The 25719-nt window shown below is 34.8% G+C and overlaps 1 protein-coding gene and 1 pseudogene across 1 annotated transcript; both read left to right on the top strand.

Annotated features, from left to right (window-relative positions):
• Positions 1-25719, top strand: part of LOC139840845 (uncharacterized) — a 168809-nt pseudogene that overhangs the window by 30011 nt on the left and 113079 nt on the right.
• Positions 3552-6615, top strand: LOC139875556 (heat shock factor-binding protein-like). Its single transcript, XM_071862892.1, has 5 exons — positions 3552-3661; positions 4685-4738; positions 5801-5824; positions 5934-5976; positions 6203-6615. Exons 1-5 carry the CDS (start codon positions 3659-3661, stop codon positions 6343-6345), a joined length of 267 nt encoding a protein of 88 aa, XP_071718993.1. The 5' UTR covers positions 3552-3658; the 3' UTR covers positions 6346-6615.

Consider the following 25719-nt stretch of genomic DNA (forward strand, 5'->3'; position numbering starts at 1 on the left):
AACTTGTCTTCAACTTGGACGAGTATTAATCTCCAAATAAGATTAATCAACTTCCTAAGTTCCTTTAAGGAAGTAGATCACTAAGCTAGCCTATGCTTCTACTAATTGAAGTTACAAGACTCATTCAATTAGTGATGATGATCCTAAGACAATTCTAGGACATACATCAAAATAAGTAAACTTACAAGATAAACAATTTTGATTAGTAAGTTTACAACAACCAAATTCTATATCTATAAGATCGTAGAATCTTCTCTTGCTTGATCACATTTGAGTAGTAATTAAAGCCTTTGTAATATCTGGAAATATGTCCTTGAAATATGTAAGAGGGTCAGCTTCAAATGCCTCCAATGCTTGCTATTTATAGTGGAATTCAAAAACTAGCCGTTGTCACACGGTCACTGTCACAGTCGATAGTGGTTCGACCGTGCGTGCCTCAGTCCAAAAAATGTATCCGTTGTATAGCCGTTTGACTCAGATTTGAACACCATATTTTGAAATCTTTACTCCATTTAGCACCTGCAAAATAAACCCAATATCCTATACAAGTAACATGCATTAAGTGTGTGAGATTTGGTCTTATTGTGTGAAAATGGCATGACACTCCAAATGTGGTAAAACAAACATTCTTGGAGGAGTGTCTTGATTGTCATTTGGGGTAATCTCAGTTTGGTCAAGACTTAGTTAGGCTCATTAATGCATTTAGTTCAATCCTAAAGACTAGTCAACATGTCATTAACTTCCTAGTTTCAATTAATCACAAATCATATTCATTTCAAGATTAAATAAAGATCAATTGAAAGATGTCTTTCTAAGTTAAACATTAAGTGTGTAAAGACATAAATGTTAAATTGTACTTGGACATGTTACATAATGTGTTACTTAGACAAGACCAAATAAATTATTGACCATTATTGCTTGTGAACCATTTTACACTTAATTCATTGAAGTAAACTAGTTATTTGAAACTTAGTATTCTAACTAATTACACATAGCAAGTTTTAAGAGCATGTTAACAAGTTGATAAATTAATGAGTATCAAACATATTAGCAAGTAGCAAGTAAAACTCACATATAGCAAGAGATAGTTATTCTAATATAGATATTTGCACAACAATATGGTTCAAGCTTTAGCAAGCTTACTTACAATATAACACATTGCATGATTAATGTGTAAGCACAAATTAATGTCCAACACATGTACAAGGGAAGAGCAATCTCTAGTTGGGACTTGGTGATCATCCTAAATGTATCTAAGTGTACTTTAGAATTACAAGTCTTTACTAGTTACACTTTAACATGTTGTTCTTCCTAAGTAATCTTTAATTGTAATTAGTATTCTAGTGACATTAGCTTATGTGTGTTGGAACTTGGTGAACTTCCTAAGAATGTCTAGACAAGTTTTAAGATCACAAGTTATTAATTAACACTTAAGTGTAATGCTTAATCATGGTTAAATTGTCATTAAGGTGTAATTAAGCGTGAATAACCAATATTAGCGTTTTTATGACCAAAACTCAATTGAGTATGGAGAAGGCATCTATTCTAAGCATGTTGAGAAAGGTTACATGAATTATAGATGTCGGGAAGTGATCAAACTAGATTTGGTCAAAAATGGTGACAGTGAATTCTGTGGTCGCACTGCGGTTGACCGTGGTGACGACCGTGCAACTTGTTTTCACAAAACTGCGTTGCAGATTCAGTCTGGACTTCTACGGTCCCTTATACGATCGACCGTACCTTTGATCGTGTAAATTTAAATGATCTTTATTTTCATTCTAAGTTTTGTTTGATTTGGTCATTTGTAAGATCAAGTATGGATTAGTGAACTTGCGTGTTTTATGTTAAGATGTCAATAATCACTTATGTGTATGTATGTGTCATCATCAAAACATATTCTTTGATTAAGAATCATACTTAACTTTAACTTTGTCGGTTAGTCCCTTAACCAACATACAACCAACACACTAACTAACACAAGTTTTGAGTAATTAAATCCTCATCTTGCTAGTTGGGTCACACAATACCCATTTGACCTATCTCAAGATCAATACACGCACATTTGGGTCAACCATGAACCCTAATAACACCCATTTCACTAACACTTAAGTGTGCTAGTGATTTAATCAACAATTTAGACTCAACCTAGCCAAATTACCACATCAAACCCTAGATCATGCATCATAGGGTTCATAGTCACAATCTCACCCAAAACCTCCCAAAATTCACTAGAAATGGGGTTTACAACCCATCACTAGACCAAAACCCTAACCATAACCCAAATTACACAATAGAACTTGAAATTGGAACTTACCACAACACCAAAACGTAGTTAGCAAGTGGATGCAACAAGATCCAAGCTCCAAATGACTAGATCTAGCTTCTTCCTTCTTGAATCAAGCTTTCTCTCTCTAAAATTTTCTCTCTCTAAGTGGGAGTGTTGTGGGTGAGAAATGAGATCTAAATATGATCTCAAGCTATAAACACGTCCACATGTGAAAAGACCAAATTGCTTTTCTTATCTTTACAATTTATTTAAAAACTGATTTAGCAACAGGAACGTCGTTCCAGGCTTAGGAACGTCGTTCCTCTGAACGTCAGTCAGGAATGTCGTTCCACATAAAGGAACACCATTCCCTAAACTGCTCCAAAATGTCATGTTCAACTTTTTACACTTTTCTTTGTTATGCAATGACGTTCTTTGATTCTAGAACGCCGTTCCCGCTTTTGGAACGTCGTTCCACATAAAGGAATGTCATTCCTTCTCTGCAGAAAATCTGCGTTGTTACAGTTTTTTCGGTGTTCTTGGTAGTTGAGGGTTCGCCGGTTTTTTGTTTCTCTTAGCCGAAATCTTTTGCTCCAGCCTTCTTCACTTGGATGCCAGGCGACGAGTTCCTACATAGAACTCTGGCTTTTGCAGGTGATTTAGACTGAAGCATTACGGGAAGATTCTTGGATTTATGGCTAATTGAGGTGGTGGTTTGCTTGTTTGTTTTTTCTGGTCGGTACTTTCTAGCTTGATTGTCGTTGGTATGTTGGCGGTCAGATGTTTTATGGCTGCTGTTTCAGTGACTATCCTGAGGGTACCCCACTACTTTTTTTTTCTCTGTGAGTGTAGTCGTTATTTAAGTTTCTGATAGTTATAGCTTTGGTTTAACTTTGTTTACTAAATTAAACGAGTTTGCTCACTCTGTTAGTGAACCGTTTGGTTTTGACTAATTTAGTTAGACTATGGCTCGTTTTGTTCGATTCTTTTATATCGATTGTACTGTTCGATCTTCGAATCCATTATAATGTTGTTATTTAACAAAAAAATTGGTGCATTCATTTATTTAAGGGTGATGATTCGTACACCACCAATTTTTAACCGTACACCACCAAACATGTTTTACAGTGATGTACAGTACAAAATCATAATACATGTTTGGTGGTGTACGGCTAAAAACTGGTGGTGTACGGATCACTTTCCTTTATTTAAGCACAATCAAATTAAATTTCAATTTAAAATGTAGGTAGTTAAGCGCGGACCAATATAGTAATTGTACAAAACTTTAGGGACCCGATATCCTCGATAGATAGAGCAGGAGCGCAGTATCAAAGACCGCTAATAAACTTACGCAGTTTACATCTGATCGATTTACATTCAACCGATAACAATATGGTAAATAGATCGACATGTTTTTTTTTTCAATCGATTATTCATTTCGCTTGCTATTTTGTTTCATCCAAATAAACTTTTGCATCATGATGTACTTACTTATCAGTAGTATTACATTCACTGAGTTAGGGTTTCATGAAATCGTTAGGTTTTGTGCTATACTTATATGGATGTCGCTCAAATTTATTATTGTGTTTACTTGTTTACTGCTTTGTGTGCATATATGTGTGTATGAATCAGATTTATTGAGTGCAAATAACTAGATCACAACTTTTGTGTCGTTATTTTGTGTCGATTTTATAAATCTAGATCTCGTTTATGGATCTAGAGATCATGTAGTTAAAATTTACAACTGATAGAATTTTAATTTAGTTTTAAAATGTGTGTGTTGATTATGTTTATAATCAGTAGCGGAAGCAGAAATTTTTTTACTGGGAGTGAATTTATTTTTTAATAAAAGCATAGCAACTTTTTTTTTGGCAAAATATGGAGGTTTTGGGTCAAAAATATGGTGATTTTTGGGCAAAATGTGGAGGTTTTTCGCAATATATGAAGGATTTGGAGCAAAATATGGAGGTTTTGGAGCAAAATATGATGACTTTGGGGCAAAAAAAATCTACTCGGGCAAAATCGAAAAATTCAAAATTTTTACACTAAAAGTTGCAAATCGACTTAAGGGCGGGTTCCCTCCCTCTATCTTCAAATATTTTCGCCCCTGTTTATAATGATATGGTATTAAGAGGGTATGTGAAATCTTTGTACTCATTTCAGTTATTTACTTATTTATAAACTCTTCATTTTACAGTATTGATAATCAATTTCTTATCTCTGGCCATATTGTCAGTAGAGGAATCAAATTCTCTAGTATCAATATGGTGTTTGACGAAGAAATAGGATTTTGTTAGGTTGAGATATGTGATAATTGTGAATTGTGTGTATTTGGTTTTATCATAATAAAAGATCACATTTATTCGTTTGAGTTGTTTGTTGCTCATTAAAAGCTGATTGTTTTTATTTTGTTTGCAGGATGGACATGACGCGGGAGATAACAAGCAAAGCACTGCTGACATGACGCAGTTTGTAAGTTTCTGGAAAGTTTACGTCTATTTTATTTTATATGCTTAGGCTGTTTGGTGTGTCATACTTCTATTTTGTTTATAAAATGACGTTGCATAAACTGGGTCTTGTTTAAATTCGTTTACTTTGGGTCTAGTATTTTGTTTATTTGTAAGAAGCTAGTGGACCATCAAATGATAATTTGTATGTATATACACTTGATATATCAACAAGACATCATACTAGTATACTACTTGAATGTTGAGGTGCTTTGTGCAGGAGGGTTCTGCATTAGACTAGTGATTAGGCTTGTTAATGGCTATCTTCTTCATCTAGATTTGATGTATCTAGAAATTTGTAAAGTGATTGAATGATTTAATTAATCAATTGTATTTAGGGTTAATAGTATCATGACTTAGGTTGGTTTGTAAAACTCTGTTTGGGTTGGGTATATTTAAATGTTCGATATTAAAAGCTTTTGCTTATCTCGTTATATGAACCACCCACGCAGCTATACATTTAAATTTTTAACATTGTCATCACAAATAATGTCACCTTCCAAAACGCTTGTTTGTATGAAACAAGTCACAGTAAAAGTGTCCCATTTTTAAGTTCTATTATACCAAAAGTGGTCATGTCTTGATAATTTTGACATCGTTAAACCTGTTTTTAGAGATTTCCTTTACATCTTTATTAAAATACAATTACATTGTTAATTACTTAAATACTTTGAACCTGACATCAAATTTATCACTAATATACAGGACTAACATATTGAAAATATAGAAAAAGGTTCGCCTGCATGAATAAAAGAAGAAATGCTTAATCAAATTATAAAAGTAAATATAATCCAAGTCATCAAATCAAACTAGACCAGTAACCGATCTGTCTCAAATCAAACTAACATTTTGGTTGTGGTCTATTGATATTGATCGGACACAGGCTGGGTTACAATCCACTTAGTTGTATCATGGTCTAAATTAGACCAGTAACTGATCTGTCTCAAATCAAACTTATTGACATACCTATTTGGATATTTGGATATCTGCTTATATTTGGCTACTAAATCACTACTCTCTTTTACAGGTTCAAAACCTTCTTCAGCAGATGGTAAGATTTAAACAATATTGTGTTTATTTATTGCAGTTTCCTTTTCCATTCAGTATTTTATTTATAATAGATGTTTCCTGTTCCATTCTAACAAATATTTCTATTGCAGCAAAACAGATTTCAGACTATGTCTGACTCCATTGTTTCAAAGAATATCCTTTTACATATTTTGTTCAAAGATGACTAATTATAAGAACTTAATATCACATGATATTGAACCTGTTTGGCATGTATTTTTTTTTTAAATCTAAATGACATCTTATTTTGGACCTATTTGACCCATTATCCAAAAAGCAACCAGAATTAAAACACTTGCAACAGAATCTAATACTGAGCTCTACTTTTTTCTTAATTTTTGTTTTCTTAACTGGAATATACTTGATGATATGGGAGAACGCATAAACGAGCTGGAGCAGAGCATTAATGACCTAAGAACAGAGATGGGTTCGGAGGGTTCTCCATCCCCTTTGTCTACATCGAAGAAACCTGTTGATATAAAGAAAGATGAAGGTTCTGCATAGCACTCTATCCAATCTAGTACCATCCTTTCTATGAAGTGAGATTTATTTGTATGGTTTGCGTATCCTTATGTTGCTGGTCTTTACCGTCTATTCTATTTGAAACTCGTTACATCATGATATGAGTTACTGAATTATTCGTTATCTAATTCTCAGAAATTTAATCCTTTTCTGATCAACAAAATGCACCTCTCATTGTTTGCTATTTTGATTACTAGACAAACTCTTTATTTCTAGCTTCCCATGTCTCAACTATTACTTTTATTGTATAACAAAATGGTTCAATTATTTTGCTTCTTTTATCTTAAAGTACTAATCTGTCATGCTCTAATACTGCTTTTGCATAAAGAAAAAGGTGATGGATTATTTGCTGATAAACAGCTTGTTCATGCTTTTGCATTTACATACATTGCTATAACTTTTGTGAGTGCTAATTGTGTACACATACATTCTTTTATAGTATATAAATTTTGGGCTATAATCCATGATCCAGCTATTATCTTCTTTCATTATTAAATACCAGAAGGTATGTGTAACAAGTTAACAATTGAATGATTCAACCTAAAATGGATACTATAAGACTAAGTTGGATTTGGGCGATGGCTACTCATAACCTAAATATATATTGCTCTACTAAAAAAAAAAAAAAGATAATTGCTGGATTAATGAATTATAAAATGGAGAAAATGAATATGGTACTATTCTAAGAGCACTCCCAATGGCAAGCGTGAGACCCATTTCCAATCAACTTGCCAATATTTATCCAATTGTTTTCGTGAATGGATTTGTATAAATTCATCATATTTGATCACGATGGTACTAGCTATTTTTTGCAGTTTGTGTGCTAAAACTTGTACATTGTATTTGTTAGTATATTGGGTTCAAGTTAATTTGAATAAGTGTGTAATGGTTTGGAGTGGAATGTGATGTGATGTGTTAGTGATATGATGAAAATTGGAAGGAAATGGTGATGTAATGTTGTTGTGACAGTGTTAATTTGAATAAAAGAGTCATGGTTAGGAATTGTCTAAATGGATAGGGGAAATTTGATTGACTGATTGTACAATGTACTTTTGCATAAAGTCTTCTCTTCATTCCAAATTCAAGAATACGACTGATACGATTGATTGGTCTGTGTGCCTCTCTTATTACTTTTTTATATTATCATGTTCTGATGCTTGAATATTGCCCTGCCGTTGTATCTCGCGCTTCCATTCTACGATGGATCCTTCGTCTTCATAGATACTCCACCCATAGGCCTTAGTCGTTCACTATACCACTGTCAAAAAGAAGACAATAACAATCTCGCTCCTTGTACTACTTCTCTCGATAAATACTATTCTCTTAGGTAGTACTAAGTAGATAGTCGGATTAATTCCGAGGGAGAGGTCAAATCAATCCCATTTATCCTGGTCTGATTCGAACGAATCTTGTTGAATGAATTGATCCAGTGTTCTCCTAGACCATAACCCACGCCTTGAAACAAACCACATGATGCGTTCCGGAGTTGCCGTAGTTCTGTTATCGTCTTGTCGTCTTAGGTTAGGAAGGATACAACACGCTTAATTATGTAATTCTCTCGGAAAGCTGTTGAGTTAACGACTTTATAAGAAAGTATAATTAGCAACTTTTACACGAATTTTCAAGTATATATAAGTTTACAAGACAAACTTCTCAAAATAACATTTTTATGATGTTTTTCTTATAAAATAAGTTTTCAAATACATTATTGAATTTGAAATAAAGAAGAAATATCCGTTTTGTTCAAATATTCTTCACAAATTTTACTATCTATTGATGACATCTTATTTAAGGTGAAATAGGGTCTAAGTAAAATTTATGTAAAAGAATTAACTTGAACTTGGTTGTTTCAAATCAATGTATACTCTTTTAAAATATTGTAGAATAGTTGAAATGAATTTTAAATTTAAAAAAAAAAAAAAAACTTCAAATTAAAGTTATTTTAAATGTTTGTCATATATGTTAGAGTATGGAGACATTTATACAAAACGAGAAACAGAGAAAAACAGATCAAAAACAGAGCAAGTTGATTGTGCGTGGTGATGGTGCGCGGCGCGCTCCCTGCGCGCACTAGAGAAGTTTTGATCAGAAGGCTTGCTCGAAGTTTGGGAGTGTGCACGGCGCGCACGTTTAAGTGTGCACGGCGCGCACGTTTGCTGGCAGCAGCTGACAACCTTTTTTCATGTGGGATCCGATTTTGTTTGATTCTCCTTTTGCTTTAGGTGCAAAGTGGATACTTTACACCTTGAATTGAGGCTGTGATCATGCTAATTCAAGGGTGTAAAGCTAGTTAGTTGGCAAACATGATAATTACTTGTCATGATGAAGATTCCTTGCTAGTTTCTTAAGTGTTCTTGTTTCTCCTATAAATGGAGCTCATTGTATCTCATTGTAATACACCACTCTCAAATATTCAGTAAATAAACGATCTCTAGTTGGTCCGTGGACTAAAGCAATCACAACGATTGCATATAACCACGTTATATCTTGTGTCGATTTACTTTTTCGCATTTATATTCTTTCGTTCATTAAGTGGGTGAGTGATCTTGAAGAATCACTTGCGTTGTTTGGGTCCTAATATCCTAACAACTGGTATCTAGAGCACAAGGTTTCGTTAAGGGAACGATGGCGGAAGATGGGAAGTTTAGAATCGACCGATTCGATGGGAGAGACTTTGGCTTTTGGAAGATGCAAATTGAAGATTACTTGTATCAAAAGAAGCTACACCAACCCTTGTTAGAGACCAAGCCCGAAAGCATGAACGATGCCGATTGGACGCTTTTGGATCGTCAAGCTTTGGGTGCTATTCGTCTTTCACTTGCTAAGAACGTTGCATACAACGTTGTGAATGAGAAGACGACGTTTGCTTGCTTGAAAGCACTCTCTAACATGTATGAGAAACCTACAGCTGCAAATAAGGTATTTCTCATGCGTCAATTGTTTAATACTAAAATGAAGGAAGGTACGAGTGCAACGGATCATATCAATGAATTTAATAATATCGTTTCAAGACTTGAATCGGTAGAGATTAAGTTTGATGATGAACTAAAAGCACTTATCTTGCTTTCATCATTACGGGAAAGTTGGTCGGGTACGGTTACCGCGGTTAGTAGCTCTACGGGAACTACTAAGTTAGCGTTTGAAGGAATAAGGGACTTGATTCTTGGTGAAGATACTCGTAGGAGAAATTCGGGGGAATCGACATCCGGTTCTTTGTTAAGTACCGACAACCGGGGTAGAAAATTTGAACGCGGTGAGAACAAGGGTAGGAAGAAGTCTAAGAAGAGGTATCCATCGAAGGATAGAAGTGAAGTTACTTGTTGGGGTTGCAATCAAAAGAGGCACTTTCAAAGGAATTGCAAAAATGGTTCCACGAAAGGTGTAAACTTGGCCGAAGGGGAAAGTGATGATGCACTTTTGTTTAGTGTTGAAAATTCTATGGAGTCTTGGATTTTGGATTCGGGAGCTTCGTTTCATGCTACTCATATCAAAAGCATGATGAAGAATTTTCGTTCATACCAAGGCAAGGTGAGATTGGCGGACAACAAGCAACTCAATATAGAGGGCATTGGAGATGTTGTTTTGAAGACTACTCTTGGTTCTAATTGGACTTTGAAGAACGTAAGGTACATTCCTAAATTGAAAAGGAAACTTATTTCGGTTGGTCAATTAGATGATGAAGGTAACGCGGTTACTTTTGAAAACCGCCAATGGAAGGTGGTTAAGGGTAGTAGTATTGTGGCTCGTGGGCATAAAAGGGAAACACTTTATATGGTTGAAGTGTTTGATGAAGACACGGTGGTTGCTACGGTTAATGTTGAGTCCGAATCAACTCTATGGCACCGAAGACTCGGGCATATGAGTGAGAAGGGTATGAAGATGCTTGTTTCGAGTGGGAGGATTCCGGATTTGAAGAAAGTAGAACTTGGGTTTTGCGAACCATGTGTTTATGGGAAGCAAAAGAAGGTGACTTTTGGGAAATCGGGGAATGCACCTAAGTTGGAGAAATTGGAGCTCGTTCATACGGATGTGTTTGGTCCAACCAATGTAGAATCACATGGAGGTTCTCGCTATTATGTCACCTTCATTGACGACTCCACTCGAAAGGTATGGGTTTATTTTCTTAAAGCTAAATCCGATGTATTTAATACTTTTGTGAAGTGGAAAGCTATGGTAGAAAATGAGACTAACTTGAAGGTTAAGTGCTTGAAGTCGGATAATGGAGGAGAATATGGTAGTCTTGAGTTTAAGGACCATTGTGCAAAGCTCGGTATTAGAATGTTGAAAACGGTACCGGAGACACCGCAACACAATGGGGTCGCCGAACGTATGAATCGTACGTTAAATGAAAGGGCTAAGAGTATGAGACTACATGCCGGTTTGCCTAAAATGTTTTGGGCGGATGCGGTCAATACGGCCGCTTATTTGATAAATAGGGGACCCTCAACACCGTTAGGTTTCCGAATTCCCGAGGAAGAATGGCAAGGCAAGAAGGTGAGTTATGGTCACCTTAGGATCTTTGGGTGTAATGCATATGTGAAGACCAAAGATGCGGATAAAGACAAGCTTGAAGCTAAGTCAAAGAAGTGTATTTTCGTAGGCTACGGGTCGGATGAAATGGGCTATCGTTGTTGGGACAACGAAACTAGAAAAGTAATTCGTTCGCGAGATGTTACTTTTGATGAAGATTCGGTCTATGGTAAACCGGAAACGGGGAGTCCTAAACCGAGTCAAGTTACTTTTGACGATGTTTCTATTGATGATCTTGCAGGTTCTAGTGGGAGTTTGGGAAACAATGAATTGCCAAATAACGGTGAGGCGTCGGAAAATGCTAATGATGGGGATGATTCGGAAAGCGGTGATGATTCCGAACATAGTGCTAGCTCTAGTGATGAGGAGGACACAAATGAAACCGGTCCAACCATTCCGGTTACTCCTACACCAAGACGCTCGACTAGAGTGCCCAAACCTAATCTTAGGTATTCTCCATCAGCAAACTACTTGCTCTATACCGAGAATGGTGAACCCGGAAGTTACTTTGAGGCAAGGAAAACAAAAGAATTCATACAATAGGAGCTTGCCATGAAAGAAGAGATGGGGTCACTTGAGAAGAATAAAACTTGGTCACTAGTGAAGTTACCTCATGATAAAAGGGCGTTGCAAAACAAATGGGTGTATCGAATCAAGAATGAGTCGGATGGCAAGAAAAGGTACAAGGCTCGTTTGGTAGTCAAAGGCTTTCAACAAAAGGAAGGGGTTGACTACAAAGAGATATTTTCACCGGTAGTTAAAATGACTACTATCCGTTTGGTACTTTCTATAGTCGCATCCGAAGACTTACATCTTGAGCAACTAGATGTAAAAACTGCATTCTTACATGGTGATCTTGTTGAAGAGATCTACATGAGGCAACCCGAGGGCTTTGAGGTAAACGGTAAAGAGAAGTGGGTTTGTAAGCTAAATAAAAGTTTGTATGGATTGAAGCAAGCACCTCGGCAATGGTACTTGAAGTTTGACGAGTTTATGAAGAAGATTGGTTTCTTAAGATGTGAAGCGGATCACTGTTGCTACTTGAAGAAATTCAAGTCTTCTTACATAATCTTATTGTTGTATGTTGATGACATGTTGCTTGCAGGTTCAAACATGTCCGAAATTAACAAGTTGAAGGGATTACTTTCCCGAGAATTCGAGATGAAAGATCTTGGCGGTGCTAGGCAAATACTTGGTATGAGTATTGTGCGCGATCGTGTAAAGGGTACTCTATACTTGTCTCAATCCAAATATATTGAGAAAGTAGTAGAGAGGTTCAACATGGAAGATTCAAAGGCTCGTTCTATGCCTTTGGGAAGCACCTTAAAGTTATCGAAAAGTCAATCACCAAAAACGAAAAGAGACAAGAAGGATATGGAAAAGGTTCCATATGCATCGGCCGTGGGTAGTATTATGTATGCCATGGTTTGTACAAGACCCGATATTGCTCAAGCAGTGGGAGTTGTAAGTCGTTATATGTCTAATCCGGGGAAAGAGCATTGGGAAGCGGTCAAATGGTTGCTTCGTTATTTGAAAGGTACTTCTAATATGGGATTGTGTTTCTCCAAAAACAATCTCATACTTAGAGGTTATGCGGATGCTAATTTGGGTGGATGTGATGATTCGGGGAAAAGCACTACGGGTTATGTTTTCACAATGGGGAAGACGACGATTAGTTGGTTATCTCGATTGCAAAAGAGTGTTGCTTTGTCAACCACCGAAGCCGAATACATGGCTATTGCAGAAGCTTCTAAAGAGCTAGTGTGGTTGAAGAACTTCTTAGGCGAGTTGGGTAAAAGACAAGACTATTGCGTCTTGTATTGTGATAATCAAAGTGCGGTTCATCTTGGGAAGAATCCGGTGTTTCATAGTCGAATGAAACACATCAAGATAAGGTATCATTTTATTCGACAACATATAAATGATGGCACTTTATTCTTGGAGAAAATCCTTGGTACGAAGAATCCTGCCGATATATTTACTAAGGTGGTTACAACGGAGAAATTGAGGTTTTGCATTACCTCAATTGGTCTTCTCATGAATTGATGAGAGAAGACCCCAACTAGAGATGTGAATGGTGTTACAAGTTTAAACAAGTAGTATTGAAGACCTTTTATCGAAAGTCTACTCATCCGAAGTATGTGTTGAGCGTGCGTGTCCCAAATGGTATTTGGCGGTAATCGAAGGTGGTTTAATGTTCTTGGTTAATTCATTGATATGATTGGAGTTTTGTTCAAAGTCTCCAAGTGGGAGATTTGTTAGAGTATGGAGACATTTATACAAAACGAGAAAAAAAAAATGTTTCAACACTTGAAGGGTAGGAATGGGTAAACTTGCAGATTTCGGTAAGCGTGAAACAGAGAAAAACGGATCAAAAACAGATCAAGTTGATTGTGCGCGGTGATGGTGCGCGGTAGAGAAGTTTTGATCAGAAAGCTTGCTCGAAGTTTGGGAGTGTGCACGGCGCACACGTTTAAGTGTGCACGGCGCGCACGTTTGCTGGCAGCAGCTGGCAACCTTTTTTCATGTGGGATCCGATTTTGTTTGATTCTCCTTTTGCTTTAGGTGCAAAGTGGATACTTTACACCTTGAATTGAGGCTGTGATCATGCTAATTCAAGGGTGTAAAGCTAGTTAGTTGGCAAACATGATAATTACTTGTCATGATGAAGATTCCTTGCTAGTTTCTTAAGTGTTCTTGTTTCTCCTATAAATGGAGCTCATTGTATCTCATTGTAATACACCACTCTCAAATATTCAGTAAATAAACGATCTCTAGTTGGTCCGTGGACTAAAGCAATCACAACGATTGCATATAACCACGTTATATCTTGTGTCGATTTACTTTTTCGCATTTATATTCTTTCGTTCATTAAGTGGGTGAGTGATCTTGAAGAATCACTTGCGTTGTTTGGGTCCTAATATCCTAACAACTGGTATCTAGAGCACAAGGTTTCGTTAAGGGAACGATGGCGGAAGATGGGAAGTTTAGAATCGACCGATTCGATGGGAGAGAGTTTGGCTTTTGGAAGATGCAAATTGAAGATTACTTGTATCAAAAGAAGCTACACCAACCCTTGTTAGAGACCAAGCCCGAAAGCATGAACGATGCCGATTGGACGCTTTTGGATCGTCAAGCTTTGGGTGCTATTCGTCTTTCACTTGCTAAGAACATTGCATACAACGTTGTGAATGAGAAGACGGCGTTTGCTTGCTTGAAAGCACTCTCTAACATGTATGAGAAACCTACAGCTGCAAATAAGGTATTTCTCATGCGTCAATTGTTTAATACTAAAATGAAGGAAGGTACGAGTGCAACGGATCATATCAATGAATTTAATAATATCGTTTCAAGACTTGAATCGGTAGAGATTAAGTTTGATGATGAACTAAAAGCACTTATCTTGCTTTCATCATTACCGGAAAGTTGGTCGGGTACGGTTACCGCGGTTAGTAGCTCTACGGGAACTACTAAGCTAGCGTTTGAAGGAATAAGGGACTTGATTCTTGGTGAAGATACTCGTAGGAGAAATTCGGGGGAATCGACATCCGGTTCTTTGTTAAGTACCGACAACCGGGGTAGAAAATTTGAACGCGGTGAGAAGAAGGGTAGGAAGAAGTCTAAGAAGAGGTATCTGATAATGCTAAAAACGAACGTATATTTCATAGCATTATTCCTCAAGAAAGACAAGCTTTTAGTTGCAATTGTTCTATTTACAAGTGATATTCGTCTAAATAATAAAAGGTGAAGACAAAAGACAGATTCGACGAATTGAAGACGCAAACGACCAAAAAGCTCAAAAGAACAAAAGACAATCAAAAAGGTTCCAATTATTGATAAGAAACGTCTCGAAATTACAGAAGTACAAGATTCAAAACACAAAGTACAAGATATTAAATTGTACGCGAGGACGTTCGAAAATCCGGAACCGGGACTAGAGTCAACTCTTAACGCTCGACGCAACGGACTAAAAATTACAAGTTAACTATGTATATAAATATAATATAATATATAATTAATTATATTAATTATATATATATTATATATATATATTAAAAACCGTCGGCAGCAAGAAACTCCAAGGGTGTGAGCTGTAAATACATCTCCGCGACTCGCGGAGTTTTAAGGGCATTTTGCCGCGAGTCGCGGAGCCCCAATTTTCAACTCTGGCTATAAAGCCAACCGAATTCTGATCAAATTTCATCATCTTTTTTCTTCCTCTTCATACGTAAAACTTATATATATATATATATATAATTTATATTTTAATTTTAATTTTAATTCTAATAATAAGGGTATGTTAGCGAATGTTGTAAGGGTGTAAGTCGAAATTCTGTCCGTGTAACGCTACGCTATTTTTAATCATTGTAAGTTATGTTCAACCTTTTTATATTAATGTCTCGTAGCTAAGTTATTATTATGCTTATTTAAAACGAAGTAATCATGATGTTGGGCTAATTACTAAAATTGGGTAATTGGGCTTTGTACCATAATTGGGGTTTGGATAAAAGAACGACACTTGTGGAAATTAGACTATGGGCTATTAATGGGCTTTATATTTGTTTAACTAAATGAAAGTTTGTTAATGTTAATATAAAGATTTACAATTGGGCGTCCCTATAAATTACCATATACACTCGATCGGACACGATGGGCGGGGTATTTATATGTACGAATAATCGTTCATTTAACCGGACACGGGAATGGATTAATAGCCACTAGAATAATCAAAACAGGGGTGAAATTACATTCAAGGGTAATTGGTGTAATTGTTAACAAAGTAGTAAAACCTTGGTTTACACGCAGTCGATAACCTGGTGTATTCATTAAACAAAGTATTAAAACCTTGTTACAATTCGAATCCCCAATTAGTTGGAATATTTATCTTCGGGTATAATAATAATTTGACAAGGACACTTGCAATTTATATTTATGACTGATGGACTGTTATGGACAAAAACCAGACGGACATATTAAATAATCCAGGACAAAGGACAATTAACCCATGGGCATAAAACTAAAATCAACACGTCAAACATCATGATTACGGAAGTTTAAATAAGCATAATTCTTTTATTTCATATTTAATTTCCTTTATTTTATATTTAATTGCACTTCTAATTATCGCACTTTTATTTATTGTTATTTAATCGCACTTTTAATTATCGTACTTTTTAATTATCGCAATTTTATTTTATCGCATTTTTATTATTCGCAATTTCATTATCGTTATTTACTTTACACTTTAATTTAAGTCTTGTATTTATTTTATATTTTACATTAGGTTTTAACTGCGACTAAAGTTTTAAAATCGACAAACCGGTCATTAAACGGTAAAAACCCCCCTTTATAATAATAATATTACTTATATATATGTTTGTATTTTTATAAAAGTAAACTAATATAGCGTTGAGCTTTGTTTAAAGATTTCCCTGTGGAACGAACCGGACTTACTAAAAACTACACTACTGTACGATTAGGTACACTGCCTATAAGTGTTGTAGCAAGGTTTAAGTATATCCATTCTATAAATAAATAAATATCTTGTGTAAAATTGTATCGTATTTAATAGTGTTTTCTGCTAAAATTAATAACTATTTTATATACACCTCGTTGCACATCAAGTATTTTTGGCGCCGCTGCCGGGGATTAGCATTTAAAAGCCGGAAGCGCAACGCTAATATAAAAAAAAAAAAAGATTTTTAGTTACTTTTATTAAAAATTCGCTTTTGTAGAAATACGTTTTAATTATTGAAAAATATAAAAAGAAAAAAAAACAAAAACAAAAATATAAGTATTTTTTAAGATTTTGTAAATATTTAAGTTTTATAAGTTTCTTTATATCTATTTTAGTTTATAAAAATATAAGTTTTATTTTAAAATCGTTTATTTAAATTAAAAACAGAAAACATAAAATAAAAAAAAATAAAAAATAAAGAAAACGCGTAAAAATTTCAAACCTGTCAACAGAATTTCTGAACCCCGCGACTCGCGGGGTTTTCTTCTTTAATTGCCGCGACTCGCGGAGGGTTTCTGACAGGCGACAGGAAGCCCTAAACCTGCATTAATTACGGTTAATATTAATTATTATTAATTATTAAACCTAATTATTATTATTATTATTATTAGTTTTAGTTTTAGTTTTATTTTTACTTTTTATTTAATTTGTTGTATTTAGTTTTAATTAGTTTTTATTAAATTGTAAATTTAGTAGTTTTATTAAATAATAATATAAAAATAATATTTTTATAAAAATTGTACTTTTTACAACTTTTTGTATATTTTTATATTTTGTCCCTTTTTAATCGTTGTAGCGTAATATTTGTATTTTTTAGCTCATATTTAATTTTAAACTTAGTTTTTGCTATAGTTATTTTTACTCCTAGATTTTTAGGCTTTGCCGTAGAATTCCTTAAGTGCTTTTTCTTTAGACTAAGATTTAGGTGCTTTAGAATTTTGCGACGCCTTTTTAAGTTTTAGTTTCTTTTTAAGTTATTTCCATTTGGGATTTAGTTTTTCTTGTAAGCTTTAATATTTTTAGACACCTTTTACTATGTACCAATTATCATTCCAATTAGTAATTTCAATTTGCGATTATAATTTTAAGTTAGTTGTAGTAATAAGGTTAGGTTAGTTTAAGTATTTTTAAGTTGTTATAAGTTTCTTTTATTTTTCCGTCACCTTTTATTTTTCAACCATTTTTTTTTTTTCTCTTTTTCGACCTTTTTCGACGAACTCTTTTTCTTTCTTATTTCTCGCCATTCTAGTTTTTAGGACATAGATTTTTTTCTACTTCTTATCTAAATTTCTTAAAATTACGAAAATTTATTTTAAGTGGTTAAATTAATAGACATCAAAATTTTCTGGTTCGTAGTAATAGTTGGATTTGTACGTGGATCGGGTTATTGGAGCCAAACAGTCCTCAATTATATTGAGACCAAACGAATCCTGCCCCTCTGCTGCATCTTTTGGCTATTCGAAACGTGGGCAAAATCAGAAAAGTCTATTGATTGGATAACTTATTATAATTTTTCTTTCCTTTTTAAAAACTAATAGGATATTCAGTGAATGCACCGAGCAAGACGTTCACCACCTTTTGTACGTTCACCACCTATAACTAGATCAAGACATCGTTTAACAAATATAACCGCCGTTGATTTTTCTTTAGAATCGACATCCAGTCGACCAAGTACTTCAGTTCAAATTTCCGATAATCCAGTTTTTGAAACAAACCTCACAATTGAGAATCCGGAAAATATTCAGGAACGGTTCATAGATCCTGAACCATTAAACTTTCCTCCGGAACCACCAATCATTCAAACAGAGATTGTTGAGGAACGAACTATTAAATCAGAATCATCTATTGATACCGATTCAACAAATTCAATTATGGAGAATCTGGAACCTTTAAGTATGGAAGACCGAATGAGAGCTAAACGCACTGGCCAAGGTCACGCAATTACCCATCCAGACATTAATGCGCCAGATTATGAAATCAAAGGACAAATTCTACACATGGTGACTAATCAATGCCAATTTAGTGGTGCGCCGAAGGAAGATCCAAATGAACATCTACGTACCTTTAATAGGATCTGCACACTATTTAAAATACGAGAAGTGGAGGATGAACAGATATATCTCATGTTATTTCCCTGGACTTTAAAGGGAGAAGCCAAAGATTGGTTGGAATTGTTACCTGAAGGGGCGATCGATACATGGGATGTTTTAGTTGACAAATTTCTTAAACAATTCTTTCCTGCATCTAAAGCCGTAAGACTTCAAGCAGAAATTGTTACGTTCACACAAAAGCCAAATGAAACTCTATATGAGGCGTGGACAAGATATGGAAAGTTGTTAAGAGGATGTCCGCAACATGGTTTAGACACCTGTCAAATAGTACAAATATTCTACCGAGGATGCGACATCACTACAAGGAAAGACATAGATATAGCAGCTGGTGGTTCTATTATGAAGAAAACCGAAACTGATGCTTACAAAATTATTGATAACACTGCTTCCCACTCACATGAGTGGCATCAAGAAAAAGACATCATTAGATCATCTAAAGCAGCTAGAGCCGATTCTAGCCATGACTTAGATTCCATTTCGGCAAAGATAGATGCTTTCGAGAGACGAATGGAAAAGATGACTAAAGATATTCATGCTATACGAATTAGTTGTGAGCAGTGTGGAGGACCACATTTGACAAAAGATTGTCTCAGTATTGAATTAACAATGGAACAAAGAGAGAATATTTCATACATAAACCAAAGGCCTGGAAATAATTATCAGAATAATTATCAACCGCCAAGACCGATTTACAATCAAAACCAGAATTATAACCGAAATATTCCATACAACAACCAACAAGGTCCTAGCAATCAACAAGTATCCAATAATACTTACAATCAGCAAAGACCGAATTTTCAAAACAAACCACCACAACAAACCGATGATAAAAAGCCGAATTTAGAAGATATGATGACGAAGCTAGTTGAAACTCAAACGCAGTTTTTCACATCTCAAAAACAAACCAATGAACAAAATGCTCAAGCATTTAGAAATCAACAAGCTTCTATTCAAAATCTAGAACAAGAAGTAAGTAACCTAGCAAGGCTAATAGGTGAAAGAAAACCGGGAAGTCTACCTAGTGATACAAACGCTAACCCCCGGAATGAAACAGCTAAAGCCATTACCACAAGAAGTGGTACAACACTTAAATCACCTGAAATACCTGTAACTTCTGATGAAACTATTCCTACTCCACAAGAACCACAACCTGATCAAGATAAGGAAAAAGAACCGGTAGTTGAAAAGGTTAATGAAGATAACACAGTTAAGGATAAACCTTATGTTAAACCATACCAACCACCACTTCCTTACCCAAGTAAAATGAAGAAAGAAAAACTTGAAGCCGAGCAATCCAAATTCCTGGATATGTTTAAACAGATAAATGTAAATCTTCCTTTCATTGATGTGATTTCAGGAATGCCAAGATATGCTAAATTCTTGAAAGATCTAATCACGAATAGAAAGAAAATGGAAGAACTCTCGGCTGTTACTATGAATGCTAATTGTTCAGCAGTACTGTTGAATAAGATACCAGAAAAACTATCTGATCCAGGAAGTTTCACAATTCCATGTTTTCTGGGTAGTCTTAGTTCAATAGAAGCATTGGCAGACTTAGGTGCTAGTATAAATCTAATGCCGTATTCACTATACGCTAAACTAGACCTTGGAGAATTAAAACCAACCAGAATAAGCATACAACTAGCCGATAGATCAATAAAATATCCTAGAGGGATAATGGAAAACATGCTAGTTAAAGTTGGTACTTTAGTATTTCCAGTAGATTTTGTTGTTTTGGACATGGAAGAAGATTCTCAAGTTCCTCTCATATTAGGAAGACCATTCTTAAACACGGCTAAAGCAATGATAGACGTGTTCGGTAAGAAATTGACCCTAAGTATAGAGGATGAGAGTGTTACCTTTTCAGTTGATAGAGCAATGCAACAACCACAATCTGCAGATGATACATGTTATTATATTAAAACTATAGATGCACATGCAGAATTATTAGAAGAATTTCCAGAATTACAAGGAACAGGAGAATGTTCTTTAGGAGAAGGTAATGAACCAATTGATGAAGCTGAAATGTTAGCTACACTTATAGCTAATGGATATGAACCAACAACAGAAGAAATTCAAATGCTAAAAGAAGAAGACAGATATCGATATAAATCATCGATAGAAAAACCTCCGAAATTAGAGTTAAAGCCACTTCCAAACCATTTGGAATACGCTTATTTACATGGTGAATCTGAATTACCTGTAATAATATCGTCTTCTCTTACTGAAAATGAGAAATCACAACTCATTTCTGTGTTGAAAGCTCATAAACCAGCCATTGCATGGAAGATTCATGATATTAAAGGAATAAGTCCTTCGTATTGCACACATAAAATCCTTATGGAAGAAGGTCATAAAACGTATGTGCAACGCCAACGAAGACTAAATCCTAATATGCAAGATGTAGTTAAGAAAGAGATTATTAAACTGCTAGATGCAGGTTTGATATATCCAATCTCTGATAGCCCATGGGGTAAGCCCAGTTCAATGCGTGCCTAAGAAGGGTGGCATGATTGTTATCACAAATGAGAAAAATGAGCTTATTCCTACTAGGACTGTAACAGGATGGCGTGTATGTATTGATTATAGAAAATTAAATGACGCCACCAGAAAAGATCACTTTCCCTTACCTTTCATAGATCAAATGTTGGAAAGATTAGCCGGAAATAGTTACTATTGTTTTCTAGATGGATTTTCCGGATATTTTCAAATTCCAATAGCACCCGAAGATCAAGAGAAAACCACATTCACGTGCCCTTATGGTACGTTTGCTTACAAACGCATGCCATTTGGACTTTGTAACGCCCCTGCAACCTTTCAAAGGTGTATGATGGCGATTTTTCACGACATGATAGAAGAATGCATGGAAGTATTCATGGATGACTTTTCAGTCTTCGGTGATACATTTAAATCATGTCTAGTTAATCTGGAACGAATGCTAATTAGATGCGAAAAATCAAATCTAGTACTTAATTGGGAGAAATGCCATTTCATGGTTAAAGAAGGCATCGTTCTTGGACATAAAATTTCAAAAGAAGGAATTGAAGTGGATAGAGCTAAAGTAGATGAAATTGCTAAACTTCCACATCCCACCAATGTTAGAGGAGTTAGGAGTTTTCTAGGGCATGCCGGTTTTTACCGACGTTTCATAAAAGATTTTTCAAAAATTGCCACTCCTATGAATAAACTCCTAGAAAAGGATGCTCCATTCATCTTTTCAGATGAGTGTATCAAATCTTTTAATATTCTTAAAGAAAAACTCACTAATGCACCGATCATGATAACACCAAATTGGAGTCTACCATTTGAACTAATGTGCGATGCAAGTGATTTTGCAATGGGAGCCGTTTTAGGACAAAGGATTGAAAAACGATTTCAACCTATATATTATGCTAGTAAGACATTACAAGGAGCACAAACGAACTATACAACTACTGAAAAAGAACTCCTTGCTATTGTCTTTGCTTTTGACAAATTTCGATCATATCTCGTTCTAGCAAAAACGGTGGTCTATACCGACCATTCTGCTCTTAGATACCTATTTTCAAAACAAGATGCTAAACCAAGATTAATCCGTTGGATCTTACTCTTACAAGAATTTGATATTGAAATCCGAGATAAAAGAGGAGCAGAAAATCTCGCCGCTGATCATCTTTCTCGTCTTGAAAATCCCGAATTAGAAGTTCTGAATGAATCGGCCATAAAAGACAACTTTCCTGATGAATATCTATTAAAGATAGATTATAAAGAAATCCCATGGTTTGCAGACTATGCAAACTACTTAGTTTGTGGATTCCTTGAAAAAGGATTATCGTACCAAAGACGAAAGAAATTCTTCAGTGATTTAAAACACTATTTCTGGGAAGATCCACATCTGTTTAAAAGTTGTCCCGATAGAATAATACGCCGATGTGTATTTGGAGATGAAGCTAGTAAAATTTTAAACCATTGTCACACAGGACCAACAGGAGGGCATTATGGGCCTCAACTAACAGCAAGAAAAGTTTATGAAGCTGGATTCTATTGGCCTACAATTTACAAAGACGCACACCTTCTTTGCAAATCCTGTGATGCATGTCAAAGGGCCGGAAAAATAAGTCAACGTGATGAAATGCCACAAAATGTCATCCAAGTATGTGAAGTATTTGACATTTGGGGTATTGACTTTATGGGTCCATTTCCAAAATCTCATAATAATCTATATATACTCGTAGCCATTGATTATGTATCTAAATGGGCGGAAGCACAAGCTCTCCCAACTAACGATGCACGAGTTGTAGTCAACTTTTTAAAACGTCTTTTTGCAAGGTTTGGAACACCGAAAGCTTTAATAAGTGATCGGGGTACTCATTTCTGTAATAATCAACTTGAGAAAGTTCTTAAAAGATATGGAGTAACTCATAAAATCTCCACCGCATATCATCCACAAACAAGTGGACAAGTTGAAAATACCAACCGAGCTTTAACACGTATTCTAGAGAAAACCGTAGGATCAAATCCGAAGGAATGGTCCATTAAATTGGAGGATGCACTCTGGGCTTTTAGAACAGCCTACAAAACTCCAATTGGAACCACACCTTTTAGACTTGTTTATGGAAAAGCATGTCATCTTCCAGTAGAAATTGAACACAAAGCATTTTGGGCTTTGAAGACATGTAATCTTGATTTACATGAAGCCGGACGTCTACGATTAAGTCAACTAAACGAATTAGAAGAATTAAGACATGAAGCATACGAAAATTCGTTAATCTATAAAGAAAGAACGAAGAAATGGCATGATAAAAGAATCAGAAGTTCAAAAGAATTTAAAGAAGGAGACAGAGTTCTTCTTTTCAATTCACGATTCAAGCTATTTCCTGGAAAATTGAAATCAAGATGGTCTGGACCATTCATAGTCAAAAGAGTTTTCCCATACGGAACGATAGAATTGATAAATTCAAATGGGATTGAATTTAAAGTTAATGGTCACAGAGTTAAACATTACATACATGGTCCGATGGAAGTCGACAACGAAGTTAATCACAATTTCGACACCACAGCTAAATAAGTGTGGGGAGAATCAAGTCTTTAAAGGATAATATGTATTTCTGTTAGAGTTAGATTGTCTGTTTTCGTGTAGTTCTCGAAAATGGAACCCGAATGGTCTTTCCCTAGCAGACCCTAAAGAACTAGTCTTCTCCCCCCATTCTGAATTTTTTTTTTTTTTTAGGTTTTTACAAAATGAAGACTGCCTGTGAATTAAACCATGGTCTAATGCTACACGCTTTGATCACTAAAAGAAATAATGACATACTACCGAGTGAATTAGTATCAGTAATCAGAGAAAGAATGGACGGAGTTAGAAAAGGATCCAGATGCGAAGATAATAAGTTACAATTTGGTAAAGGAAAATCAAAATCCGCAGCGAAAAGAAGAGCACGACACCTAGAACGATGTCACAAATGCGGAAAATGGTCACATGGAGGTAAATGTTCAAATAATCAAACCTATTCAAATACCGAATTTGTTACTTTATGCAGAGACGGACCGTTCATATGTTTAGAAGAAAAGACAATGAATGCTCGAGGTTACGCCTATGCAGCCATGGAAAACCAATTAAACCGACTATCTTATGAATATAATAGATCATATAACTAAGAAATCTATTTCACAGGTATGTCTGTATAGTTTTTATTTTTATTTTTAACCTTTTGATAATAAACGCTAATTTGTTCGTTAAAAAGTATTAAATTGGTATTAAATAAAATTAGGTTTGGCGACCGAAATTATTGATATCATTCAAAAATTTATTACATCACTGCGAAATTTAACGTTTATTCTTAAGGTATAAATATCTTTAATCAATCAACCCAAAATATTTCAAAAATTCGTCATGAGTTAAATTAGGTCTTGGAACCGAAATTACTTTACCGAAAAGAGGGGCGCATATTTTTGATAATATTTGATTGATTAAAGTGGGATAAAAAGACAAAAAGATTTTTAATTTATTTTTTTACCATGTTTTTAAAATTAATATTTAAATCTTAAATTAATATTGTAAATTTTGTAAAAACAATATTTTTAAAATTGTAAATATTTGAAAAAATAATATAAGTTTGGTATGAATTTATAAATTTTTAAATTAAGTTTGGTATGAATTTTTAATTTTTAAAATATGAAATTTTAATTTTATGCATTTCAAATTTTAAGTTTGGTGTGAATTTTTAATTTTTAATTTGTAATTTTGAATTTTATATTTAAGTTGTGTGAATTTAAAAACAAAAATTTACTTTATCTCATTAAGTTAAGAATATGATTTTTAAAATTCGTCGTAAGTTGAAGACTAGGTCTTTGAACCGAAATTGCTTTACCCGAGGGAGGGACGAGAACTTTTATTATCATTATTTTTAATCTTATTGATTTAAAGTATGCCAAAAACATTGAAAAAAAAAACCCAAAAATCTTAGCTTTTAAAACAATCGCTACAAAAAGACAAATTTTAAAATTTTGTCGAGGGACGGACTAGGACATCGATCCGAAACGACCTCATCCTAAATAACAAGGGAAACAAAATTTTAAAATTAATTACTAAATTGTTTTAAGAAGTTAATGATTATATAAAAAAAAAAAAAAAATACCAAACTCCGCGACTCGCGGAGTTTGGAGCCTAAATCTCCGCGACTCGCGGAGGGACCAAAACCCAGAAAAAAAATAAAAGAGCTGCACGAACTGATCACTCTCCCACACTCAAAAACACTGCGAAATACAGCTCGAAAACAGACCCGAAAAAACCCGAAAATCACTCCCAAAAATCCCAATTTTTAACCGTTAATCACCAAATTTTTTGCTAAAATCATGTTGAGAAGGATGATATCTAAGAACTACTCAAGAAAAACGGTAAATTTCTACACCTAAACACCATTTAATTCGAATTTTAGTGTTCTTGAGCTATTTTTTTCCCCAATTTGATTTTGATGCTTTTTAGTGTAATTAGACTTAAATTGTTTATGTATTATGCTTGTATAACCTAGATTGATGTTGTTTAACATGATTAGAAGCCTTAAACTTCAATTTTTGAATAATCTAGGGTTTGTGTTCTTGAGCAAATTTGGGGCTTTTTGATATAAACAGGTTATGGCCGATTTTTGTCATGAATTGTTGCTAAATTGAGTAGTGTAACATGTCTAGGTAGTTAAATGATCCAAACTTTTAGCCTAA

This window comes from Rutidosis leptorrhynchoides, chromosome 1 (genome assembly GCF_046630445.1).
Source record: "Rutidosis leptorrhynchoides isolate AG116_Rl617_1_P2 chromosome 1, CSIRO_AGI_Rlap_v1, whole genome shotgun sequence".
Taxonomy (NCBI): Eukaryota; Viridiplantae; Streptophyta; class Magnoliopsida; order Asterales; family Asteraceae; genus Rutidosis; species Rutidosis leptorrhynchoides.

Coding starts and splice junctions, on each gene's coding strand:
- LOC139875556 (XM_071862892.1), top strand. Junction 4,739..5,800: donor CTGCTGACATGACGCAGTTT/GTAAGTTTCTGG, acceptor TCTCTTTTACAG/GTTCAAAACCTTCTTCAGCA. Junction 5,977..6,202: donor TGACTCCATTGTTTCAAAGA/ATATCCTTTTAC, acceptor ACTGGAATATAC/TTGATGATATGGGAGAACGC.